The 12,975-nt window shown below is 35.5% G+C and overlaps 1 protein-coding gene and 1 long non-coding RNA gene across 3 annotated transcripts; both read right to left on the bottom strand.

Moving 5' to 3' along the window:
• Positions 1-289: 289 nt before the first annotated feature.
• Positions 290-2,464, bottom strand: LOC116119501. Of its 2 annotated transcripts, none has more exons than XR_004126401.1 (4): positions 2,403-2,464; positions 682-821; positions 510-591; positions 290-424 (listed from the first exon to the last, which is right to left on the bottom strand). It is a non-coding gene; the product is annotated as an uncharacterized LOC116119501 (long non-coding RNA). The 2 variants fall into 2 exon arrangements; XR_004126402.1 differs by lacking the exon at positions 2,403-2,464 and adding an exon at positions 913-1,621.
• A 5,767-nt stretch (positions 2,465-8,231) lies between these two features.
• LOC116119476 lies at positions 8,232-10,971 on the bottom strand. The gene is made up of 3 exons (XM_031405421.1): positions 9,745-10,971; positions 8,875-9,395; positions 8,232-8,772 (listed from the first exon to the last, which is right to left on the bottom strand). Exons 1-3 carry the CDS (start codon positions 10,969-10,971, stop codon positions 8,232-8,234), a joined length of 2,289 nt encoding a protein of 762 aa, XP_031261281.1.
• Positions 10,972-12,975: the final 2,004 nt, after the last annotated feature.

Below are 12,975 nucleotides of genomic sequence, written 5' to 3' on the forward strand. Positions count from 1 at the left end.
CCAGATCAACCCATCAATCCAACACAATTCAACTATATATTGCATCGTTCTTCAACAATTATGCACTTACTATGTAGTCTCAGAAAAAGTAAAACCAAACATAAACAAATCCACAAATCACTCAACACAATGTCAGACAATAGTTTGTCAAGGAAGGATTGTAAGTCTTCGTGACCAAACCAATCCTCCTTCATATGATGTGGCGAAAAGAAAATAAATAAAAAATACACAAGCAATTAGAGTCTTGTTGGCAGAATATGACTTAGAACAAATATATAAGTATCAGTATAAGCAAGACTACATAACTTACAAAGTAAGGGTAGCCCTTAGTAACGCAAAAATTCATTGGGACACATTGCACAAACTTACTTATATAAGAAAGGACAAAATATCCGCAATCAGTTTTGTTCCTTTGCTGAGGAACCTGGGTTCAATTAAAGTTAGTTACCTGAGAGAGACATGAAAACTTGGAACCGAAATATCAAATGGTAGAGTAAAAGTGTTTTCACCTCAGACACCATGAGAGGATTTTGAGCAACCATGTCCTTCTTTTCAGGGATTGTTTCCGCTTCATAAATGTCCAGGGCAAACCTGCTAAACAAGTTGTTGGCTGAAAATGGTGCCCACTTGAAAAAAAATTCAACAGAATAAAATATACATTATGAAGTTTCGAAACCTTACTTTCTTAACAAAGGTTCAAACCCCATTGGGTTAGGCGGTTAGCCATTCGAACTGAATCTAGCAATAACATGCAGTGAGTTATAGGTTGTGATCGTGATCTTCCACCAAAGTTTCACAAGTTCAATAGATTCTAGTGACCCCTAGATGTATTGAAAGTCAAAATTTTAGCACCACAATTAGCAGGAGTCAAACTGGTTAAACGTGTGTAAATATCATAACACCTTTACTTACCATAAGACAATGGGAATGAATACATACTTATTTGAGAATATCTCTTATTTCTTAATCCATTTTAGCACCTTCAATCTGTGAGATTATATTGTGTATAGATAAAACCACATAGAGTCCAAACATTTAAAATCTTGGTCCTACTGACAACTAGTTTCAGAAACCCAAACTCAAACCCAACCAATTCAAACAAATCCGCTCTAACAAACAAACAACAATCAAGCCACAACCCACAATCAACAAAACAACGAACGCGCGCAGAGGCAGTCGCGTGAGCAAGGAGGTTGGTGAGGCAACAATCGATGCGATCTATCCAAGGAGACAGCAAAGGCGCACAATTTGGTATGACCCATGGTGCACGAGTCAGGCACACAACCGAGGTGCAGGCGCAATCGATCGTGGGAATGGGAGGTATGAACAGAGGCAACGACAGAGGAGATAGAATATTGGAGGTAAAAAACAACGGTAGCGAGAGCGAAGAAAAGTTTAGAGGGGAAGGGAAGGAGAGAAATTGACTCGGAGATTAAGAGAGAAACGGAGAGGATGAGAAAGAGGAAGGAAACAAGAGCGGATTGGAGAGAAGCGAAACAATGGATGAGGGTGTGACCCTTGAGGAAAAGTTTAGAGTCAGAGGAAATGAAGCATTGATGAGCGAAGGCGATGAGGAGACAGAGAATGAGGAGGAAGATTTAAGAGGTGTTTGAGACTGTGGTGGTAGTGAGGTAAANCCCATTTTGCCCTTACTCTTCTTTGGGAATTCCATCTATATCCTTTGATTCATTACAAACTCACCCCCATATCAACATATTCTCCATGAAAAATCCTTACAATTAACTCCCCACTTTTCCTGCTAATTAGGGGTAGAATGGTCAAATTGCCCTTAGGGAAGAAAATATCTAAAACTTAACAAACAATTTAATCGGCCTGTCGCCGCGGCGAAGAAACTTCTGTCGCCGCGGCGAAACTGTCCAGCAGCTTCCTCGTGGCTTCAACACCTCTTCGCCGCGGCGAATACTCTTCTTCGCCCTGGCGAAGACTGAAACACTAAACTTCTTCTATTTTCAACCCATTTCAGGGCAAGCATTCAACACAACACTCAGTCAAACAATATTACCAAAACCAACTCAAATGAGAGCGAAAGAAAAACAATAACTACGTACCTCAGGTGGGGCGTTACAAAACCTGCTAAACAAGTTGTTGGCTGAAAATGGTGCCCACTTGAAAAAAAATTCAATAGAATAAAATATACATTATGAAGTTTTGAAACCTTACTTTCTTAACAAAGGTTCAAACGCCATTGAGTTAGCCATTTGAACTGAATCTAGCAATAACATGAACTGAGTTATAGGTTTTGATCGCGATCTTCCACCAAAGTTGCACAAGTTCAATAGACTCCAATCACCCCTAAATATATTGAAAGTCAAAATTTTAGCACCACAATTAGCAGGAGTCAAACTGGTTAAACGTGTGTAAATATCATAACCTTCACTTACCATAAGACAATGAGAATGAATACATACTTATTTGAGAATATCTCTTATTTCTTAATCCATTTCAGCACCTTCAATCTGTGAGATTATATTGTGTATAGATAAAACCACATAGAGTCCAAACATTCAAAATCTTGGTCCTACTAACAACCAGTTTCAGAAACCCAAACTCAAACCCAACCAATTCAAACAAATCTGCTCTAACAGACAAACAACAATCAAGCCACAACCCACAATCAACAAAACAATGAACGTGCGTAGAGGCAGTCGCATGAGCAAGGAGGTTGGTGAGGCAACAATCGATGCGATCTATCCAAGGAGACAATAAAGGCGCATAATTTGGTGCGACCCACGGTGCACGAGTCAAGCCCATAACTAAGGTGAAGGCGCAATTGATCGTGGGAATGGGAGGTCTAAACAGAGGCAATGACGGAGGAGATAGAATATTGGAGGTAAAAAACAATGGTAGGGAGAGCGAAGAAAAGTTTAGAGGGGAAGGGAAGAAGAGAAATTGACTCAGAGATTAAGAGAGAAACGGAGAGGATGAGAAAGAGGAACGAAACAAGAGCGGATTCGAGAGAAGCGAAATAGTGGATGAGGGTGTGACCCTTGAGGAAAAGTTTAGACTTAAAGGAAATGAAGCATTGACGAGCGAAGGCGATGAGGAGATAGAGAATGAGGAGGAAGAGTTAGAGGTGTTAAAGATTGTGGTGGTGGTAAGGTAAAGGTAAGGGATGGTAGGATTTGGCAGAGTAAGATTGGGGGACTTTGAGATGGTTGCGAGTGGTGCAGATCATGTGGTACTGGTAGAAGAAGGAATGCTTTTGTTTTAGGAGAATATAGGATCTCTTTCCTCTTTAGGATCAAATCCTATTCGTATTCACTTTCTAATTTCAATTGACTTCCTTATTCTTCATTCAATTTTGATTCTACTTCCTATTTTGGAGAATATCTCTTGGATAATTTGCTTAGGGTGCAAGTTATATCAAATGGAGAAATTATATTATTGCTCTTGGGAAATTTGGGAACTACAAATGTTTTTAATTAATTGCTAATATAAACATTCTTATCGAGTCTCATACTTCACCAAACATAAGACAATATTATTATAATCAAATCATATCCTAATCCAACCCTTTCCCAAAGTTAATCCAATCCAATCTAATTCCACCTCCCAAATGCAACCATAGTGAATAAAAGCCCAATACTAGATTTCTTTCTTGTTTTCTATTATTTGCTATTTTCTAAAAAGAAGATAATTGAGAAGAGAAAGAGGAATAAAGAAAAGAAAACAAAGCATAGAGATTTTAGAGGAAACAAATCATGAATGGACTAAAACAATAATAGTGATAAATTATCAAACAAGATTTGAGTCCACAAAGTGCTTAACCATGTTGAAAGTTTTAAACCCTTATCATGTTGATTAAAACTTATGCGGAATTAAGATTACTTGTTCACGTTGTGCTTAATGAGTTGCTAAACTAATGATTAAACATATAAACCATCCACGACATAAAATAAAGTACACAACTCAACTTTACATGGTTTGGCAACATGCCTGCATCCATAGGACCAAGTCCAGAAGAAGCTAATCCACTATGAAATAATTATGTGTTCAATTACAAAGACAAGAATAAATATTAGTTGCAAAAACTCCATGTTTAGACAACACTTCAATCTTCGCTCTTTGGTTGAACCTCAAATCTTCATATTCTTGATTCTCCTTCACGGGACCACCAGGTTGCACTTGAGCTCCTCTCAAGTTTCAACAATGACGAATTACTTCGGCAGCAATAGCTCAAACACGTCCATATCTCAACATGGAACAACGTTCCAGAATCAACTCATGTAATAAGAGATAAAACACGGTAATTCAAAGTCTACCAAAGCATATCGAAACCTACAAAACCTAAACAACCTCAAAGAAAATATTCAGAGAATAATGGGGGTAAATACTATAGCTTCCTTTTTTAAAAAGTCACAATACTAAAAGGATTATTTATACTTGAGTGACTTTGAAAGGATAAACAAGAAACCAAACCTATTTTGGAAAGGATTCTTGAGATCCTAGACTCCTTTATAGGAAAAAATTCTTTAATCTATAATCTCTTTATAAGAAAAGAATTCTTAAAATCATAATCTTCTTGTAGAAAAATGATTCTTGAAATCATAATTAAATAAAATATTTTATAGCTCACATAATATATAATGTCCACAAAAAATCTTTCCACAACTAGAAATATAATCACATTTAATTAAGAAAGGTGTGATATGCATGAATATTAAAATAAAATCTGTCAGATGTGTTGTGATCACTCTGATTTAGGTGTGAACACTTTAAAGTGAAACTAAATAGATTGTGCACCAATCCGAATGAATAAGTTGGCAAAACCAAAGTACTTATAATCTCTCCCTTTGTCAAACTTATGAACAAAGCACAATTTTAAGCAAAACACAATCAGTATCATCAATCAAAAATAGTTTTGCATTAAGTAAAGAACAACTAAGCTGAATAACTCCCCCTCAATTAGTATACTCCCCCTGAGTAACTAAACCAAATCACTACCAAGCGATTAATAATCAAAGGCACAAGAGGGTTAGTTCAGTTCTCAATCAATCAATATAAAGTCAAATCACAAACCAACTAATGACGGATTGATTCACTGCACGTGAAAGAAACAACATCAGCAAGTTCAATAAGGATCAGTAAACACAATAAATAACTTGCATCAGTAACCACAGTTAATAAAAAAAAATCAGCATCAAATCAACTTAAATAAAAACATCATCAAATAGGCTTACATAAAAACATAGAAAACTCTCCTAGAGTGAAACCAACCAAGGAAGCACAACAAACACAAATAATTCTCCCCCACTTTGTTCATAATGTTTGGCAATCTTAGAAAATTTAGGGACTTGAATAGTGCATGGACTCTAAAAATCAATATGGGGACATAGAAGAAAAAACCCGAGAGAACAAAAACATGAACTAAAAAACTCAACAGTCATGTGATGACACTTAAATGTTTGTGTGACCACACTAGGAATCGTTTGAGCAAACTGAACCAATTTAGACAATATGTGGTGACCGTCAACACTCATGTGAACACAATGACTCAAGGTGACAACTTCACTCTCAAGGTGGTGACATACGTACAAAAGCAGCAGATCTTAAACACTTATTCTACTTTGAGCAAAAACAACAAAAAAAAATAAAAATTTATCACGAGTTCAATAAAAAATTCATTGAATTTTAAGGAGGTAAGTGATACACATCTGTACATATGACATTTTAAACAAGTCTCAATCTTTAACAAAGATGCACAAGGAAAGTCTCTTCCATGTAGTTCAACAATCAAAGTTTCATGACTTAATACATACATGATAGCAATCAACAAGAAAACTTGATCATTTGTGTGTGTTGTGTCCTCAAGGGGGTGAATCGTGACACATTGGTCAAATTGAAACAATATATATTATATATCTCCCCCTTCTCTCATGCCCCCTTTTTTCCTCTTGAACATAATCTCAAAAAATTTGAATTCTTTTTCATATCAACTAAGATTAAATGGGCAAATTCTCTCAAGAAGTAACCAAATGTAGCTTTCACACTGACAAGGAGATAGTCCTCTAAATGGTAGGTTTTTCAAAGACATAAGGTTCTCTACATCCTAGAAAATTACTCAAATATGACCTTCACACTCCAAGCAAGGTAGCTCTCTTACAAGGTGATAAGAATCAAGCATTATGCACTCAAGGATGTAAAAAAGTCATTATACTTCAAGAGATGAGAAAAACAAGGTGGACACCACACTCATTGCGTACATTTCACAAGAGAGAAATATTTTCAATGACACTCCACAGATCAAATACACTTGCAACTCTAAAACAAGAGAATTTTCCCATGATCTAATATAAAAGAAAACATAGTTCTACTCAAGTTGAATCAGTCCAATGGACTTCCTCAAATTCACAAATACTTGAAAATCTAAAGCCTTTGTAAACAAGTCAGCTAGTTGAGAGTTTGTGTTTACATGTGCAAGAGTGATGACCTTCTCTTCAACTAAGTCTCTAATAAAATGATGCCTAAATTCAATATGCTTAGTCCTAGAGTGTTGTACTAGATTCTTAGAAATATTGATTGCACTATTATTGTCACAGAATACAGTTATACACTCTTGATCAAAACCATAATCACACAACATTTGTTTACGCTACAAAACCTGTGTACAATAGCTTTCTGCAACAATGTATTCATCCTTTGCCATTGAGAGTGAAATGGAATTTTGTTTCTTACTATACCATGTCACCATATTATTTCCAAGATAAAAACATCCTCTTGATGTACTCTTCCTGTCATCCAAACTTCCAGCCTAATCTGCATCACTATAACCAACCAAGGTAGAGTTAATATCATATGCAAACTACAATCCAAAATCACATGTACCTAAGACATATTTCATAATTCTCTTCACTGCAGTAAGGTGAAGTTCAGTTGGATCAGCCTGAAATCTAGCACAAATACCTACACTAAAACACAAGTCAGGTCTGCTAGCAGTTAAGTACAAAAGACTTCCTATCATGCTTCTAAATAGTTTATTATGTACCTTCTACCCATTTTCATCCTTGGACAGTTTAAGTATAGAACTCATGGGGGTTTTAGCATGTTTGGCATTTTTAAGACTAAACCTTTTAAGCATGTACTTGGCATATTTAGTTTGAGACACAAACATACCATCATTAAATTATATTATTTGAAGTCCTAGAAACATACTCAACTCACCTACCATGTTTATCTCAAATTCATTTTTCATTAAGACTACAAATTCATCCAAATGAGTTTGAGATGTGGATGCAAAAATAATGTCATCAACATACATTTGTGCACACAAAAACTCACCATTACAATGCTTAATGAAAAGTGTTTTATCAACATTACCTTTCTTGTAGTTGCGCTCAAGGAGAAAGGAGGTAAGCCTCTCATACCATGCTTTTGGGGTCTGTTTCAACCCGTACAATGCTTTCTTCAGTTTGAATACATGATCTGGCTTGTGAGGATCCTGAAATCCAACAGGTTGCTCCACATACACTTCTTCCATCAGCATGCCATTCAAGAAGGCACTCTTCACATCCATTTGGTAGAGCTTCAACCTTAGACAACAAGCAACATCAAGTAACAATCTGATTGATTCCAATCTGGCCATTGGAGCGAAGGTCTTATCAAAATCTATTCCTTCAACTTAGGTATATCCTTGTGCAACGAGTTTGACTTTGTTTCTGATGATGTTCTCAAACTCATCAGACTTGTTTTTGAAGATCCACTTAGTTCCTATAACATTTATACCTTCAAGTTGAGGAACCAAGCTCCACACATCGTTTCTCTCAAACTGTTCAAGCTCCTTATGCATGGCAGCAATCTAGCAATCATCCTCCAGAGTTTGTTTTGCATTATTTGGTTCTGTAAGAGAAACATAGCACAAGATATTTATTTCATTCAACCTTTTTCTTCTTGTTACCATTACCTCTTCGAGATTTCCAATCACAATGGATGGTGGATGAGCTTTCTTGATCTAAGAAGGTGGTTTTTTGGTTTTTGAAGGCTTTTTCTGAGTGATCTCATCGAATAAATCAATTAACAAATCAAGTCATAGCCTTTCAAAAACTAAATCTTGTTAGGCACCTGTGGTGGTCACATCTGGTCACATCAGGTTCTGGGGTGATCACCTTAGCTTGATCTTGTGTTCCAGTCGCATTCAAAGTGAACACACCATCTCGATCAGTGGTCACCTTAGCAAGGGTAGTCATATCTTCAATTACATCTTCTTGTGAGAACTATGAGTAATCTTCTGAATCAGAGAAAACCACATTAAATGACTCAATAATACGTTCAATTCTCATGTTAAAGATCCTATAGGCTCTACTATTTAAAGAGTATCCGAGGAACACACCTTCATCACTCTTTGCATCAAATTTTCCTAAATGATCTCTATCATTCAAGACATAGCACTTGCACCCAAAGACATGGAAATATGAAAGATTTGGCTTTTTACCTTTCCACAACTCATATGGAGTTTGTGATGTACCTTTTCTTAAGAACACTCGGTTTGAAATGTGACATGCAGTGTTAATTGCCTCGGTCCATAGTCTTGTTGGCAACTTCTTGTCATTTAACATAATCCTTGCCATCTCTTGAAGAACTCTATTCTTCCTCTCCACTACACCATTTTGTTGAGGTGTCATTGGGGCAAAAAATTCATGCCAAATACCCTGTATATCATAGAAGTTAGAAAAATCAGAATTTTCAAACTCTCTACCATGATCACTCCTTATTCTTACCACTTTCTTCACTTGGCAATTTTGTTCCATCTGTAACCTTTTGACAAGACATTTAAAGACCTCAAATGCATCAGATTTCTCTCTTAAAAAATCAACCTATGTAAATCTAGAATAGTCATCTACACAAACAAAAACATACTTTTTCCCTTCTAAACTTTCAGTTTGCATAGGACCAATTAGATCCATATGGAGAAGTTCTACCACACCAGTGGTAGTTAACCGAGATAAAGGTTTATGAGGGCTCTTAGTCTGCTTACCTTGTTGGCATGGGCCACACGTTTTACCTTTGGGAAACTCAAGTTTAGGTAGTCCTTTGACAACATCCTTTTTGGAGAGTTTCACTAGATCTTTGAAGTTCATATGCCCAAGTTTCTTGTGCTGAAAATCCACACAATCTGTTTTGGAGCTTAAACAAGAAACTTTGTTAGACAATAAATAGCAATTATCATTAGATCTCTTTCCCTCAAGCAAAGAAGTACCATCACCATTCAAGACTTGACACATATTCTTTGAAAATTTCACAATACAACCTTTATCAAAAATTTGACTAATGCTTATAAGATTTGCTTTAAGTCCTTCAACATAAAACATATCATTTAGCATTGGGAAGCCAGGAATGACAATAGAACCTTTTTCCAAGAATCTTACCTCTTTTGCCATCTATATTAGTTACATGACCAACTTCCCCAAATTCAAGATTAGTCAATAAAGATTTGTTACCTGTCATATGTCTTGAACAACCACTGTCAAAGTACCATTGGTCATTTTGAAAAACAAGCAATGATGTATGAGTAACAAGATAGTGAGCACTTAACTTAGGTCTCCACACTTTTTTGTTTTTGGAAAAATTATTCTAATGTGGTGAGCTGAGAGACTGATGTGGTGACTTTAAAGAAGAAAACTCATAATTTCCAATGCATCTTTTTAAATATGAAATTAGTTTAAAGCAATTTGGTCTGATGTGTCCTTTCTTGTGACGAAAATGACATATTGGTATGAAATTTTTTACCTTTGAAATCTGCTCACACAATTCATCAACAACTTTTGGAATTGATTCAGATGCTTTAACGAAGGTGATCACATTGGGTTTGGAAGAAAAATCAAGACCTGCTTTATTACCAAAAGTTTGCCCTTGTGCAAAAACTTCATCCAACTTGTATGAACCTGCATTTAACCTCTCAACAACGGCCTTAGCCCCAGTTAGTTCATTTAAAGCTTGATTTAACGAAATTTCCTTGTTAGACAAATCAGGAAATAAGACTTTCAATTTATCATTCAAAATTTTCTTATCTTCTATTAAGATGCATTTTTCAGATTCAAGAGATTTAATCTTCTTGATAGCCTTTAACCATGACTCATACATCTTGTCATAAGCCTTATGTTGCTCTTTGCAGACATCACATGAGCCATCTGAGGACACACTATCACTATCCTCTTGGTTCACCGCAAAGGCCAAGTAATTTTCATCTTCATTAGAGTCATCACCTCCATTTTCACTATCTTCTCTCTCACTTAGGGTGGCAGCCATAGCTTTATCCTTTTTCTTCAGAGTGTTGGCACACTCAGACTGAATATGACCATATCCCTCACACTCAAAGCATTTTATACCCTTGCTTTTCTTTTCATAATCTCTCAAATTTTTTTTCAAGAAGCCTCCCTGACCAGTTTGATCATAAAACTTTTTCACAAAGGGTTGTTTTCCCTTTTTACCCTCACTCGGTTTTCTAATATTCTTCTTCAAGAACTTTGCAAAGTTTTCAGCAAGTAAAGCATACTCATCATCATCAATGTTACTTGAATCAACATAAGCAGGGGATTTAGAGATTACCTCATGTTTCAGCACAAGTCCTTTACCTGATTTCTTATCCCATCGTTTTAGGCTTAGCTCCAAGGTTTGCAAGGATCCAATCAATTCATTCAGCTGCATCTCATCGAGGTCATGACATTCTTCAATAGAGGTGACCTTGGACATGAATCTCTTGGGTAAAGAGCATAGCACTTTCCTGACAAGTTTAGCATCAATATATATTTTACCCAAAGCAAAACATTCATTTGTAACATCACACAATCTTCCACGAAAATCAGCGATAGTTTCATCATCATGCATAACAAGATTTTCATAGTCAGTTATTAATCTTCTCAGCCTAGTCTTTTTCACAATGTCTGTTCCTTCATTTTTTACTTGGAGTCTATCCCATGCATCCTTAGTTGTTTCACAGTTTGCTATATTTTTCATTTGATTAATACTAACAGCATTAAAAATAGCATGAAGAGCTTTTGAATGAAATTAGACTCTTCTAACTCAGCCTTAGTCCATTGATCTATGGCTTTTCCCTTGCTTCCACTTGCTTCTTCAACTTTAGGTTCTTTCCAACCAACAATACAAGCCCTCCAAGCCCTCTCATCAATGGATTTCAAAAAAGCACACATCCTAGGTCTCCAAAAAGCATAATTGGTTCCCTCTAACAAGGGTGGTCTATTGGTAGACCCTCCTTCACTAAACAAACTCATAGTAAACAAAATAACAATGGTCGTCACACAGGATTGATGTGGTCACACAGAACACAGATGTGGTCACACAAGGTCTGTAGAGAGAAAATTGTAAAAAAAAAAAAAAAAAAAAAAAAGGCAAAAAAAAAAGCAAAAAAGCAACAGCCACCAAATCAAGATTTAAGCACAAAAAAACAATCAAGGATCTACTAAAATAACTCTTTAGAACATGATCTAATGCCAATTAAAAGTTTTAAACCCTTATCATGTTGATTAAAACTTATGCGGAATTAAGATTACTTGTTCACGTTGTGCTTAATGAGTTGCTAAACTAATTATTAAACATATAAACCATCCACGACATAAAATAAAGCACACAACTCAATTTTACATGACTCGGCAACATGCCTACATCCATGGGACCAAGTCTAGAAGAAGCTAATCCACTATGAAATAATTATGTGTTCAATTACAAAGACAAGAATAAGTATCAATTGTAAAAACTCTCTGTTTGGACAACACTTCAATCTTCGCTCTTTGGTTGAACCTCAAATCTTCATAGTCAAGCTTCTCCTCCACGGGACCACCAGGTCGCACTTGAGCTCCTCTCAAGTTTCAACAATGACGAATTACTTCGGCGGCAGCAGCTCGAACACGTCCAGATCTCAACATGGAACAACGTTCCAAAATCAACTTATGCAGTAAGAGATAAAACACGGTAATTCAAAGCCTACCAAAGCATATTGGAAACCTACAAAAACTAAACAACCTCAAAGAAAATATTCAGAGAATAATGGAGGTAAATAATATGGCTTCCTTTTTAAAAAAGTCACAATAATAAAAGGATTATTTTTACTTGAGTGACTTTGAAAGGATAAACAAGAAACCAAACCTGTTTTGGAAAGGATTCTTGAGATCCTAGACTCTTTTATAGGAAAGAATTCTTTAATCTATAATCTCCTTATAAAAAAAAAATTCTTAAAATCATAATCTTCTTTTAGGAAAAAGGATTTTTGAAATGATAATTAAATAAAATCTCTTCCAGCTTACATAATATATAATGTCCATAAAAAATCTTTTCATAACTAGAAATATAATCACATTTAATTAAGGCAGGTTCGATATGAATGAATTTTAATTAAGACGTGTTGTGATCACTACGATTTAATTGTAAACACCTTTAAAATGAAACTAAATAGATTGTGCACCAATCCGAATGAATAAGTTGACAAAAACAAAATACTTACACATGTCAATCTCCTCATTCGTCCATCCCTCTAAATCTATTACTAATTAATTAAAGAACCAAAATGCGAGTCACAATAAGCCAAGTCTTAATCCCCCATCAAACAGTGAAGATCGAGATAACATTGTTAATTAATGAGGTATATATATTTTTTTAAATAGGAATTTAATTCCTGAGGTCAAGACATATACAAAACACAATCACAGACCAAACGAATACACCCCACCAGTTTGGTTAGATTTATTTTCTTGGGTGGTTGTTATTGCGTGTGTTTGTCAAAAGTGCATGTAAGTGTGGCTAATTAATATAATCCATCACTATGAGACTTGAAAGCAACACAATCTTGAGATTGAAATTGGCTGATTTTAGGAATATATAAGTGATAGCCATATGATGTGACAATGTTTTGTCCCATTTACAAATTCTTCTTTAAGAATCGCATTAAAATGAATTTAAAATCACATGCATCTCTCAATGGATGATTAGAAAATCAATTTTTATCAT

This window comes from Pistacia vera, unplaced genomic scaffold, assembly GCF_008641045.1.
Source record: "Pistacia vera cultivar Batoury unplaced genomic scaffold, PisVer_v2 Contig890, whole genome shotgun sequence".
Lineage (NCBI taxonomy): Eukaryota > Viridiplantae > Streptophyta > Magnoliopsida > Sapindales > Anacardiaceae > Pistacia > Pistacia vera.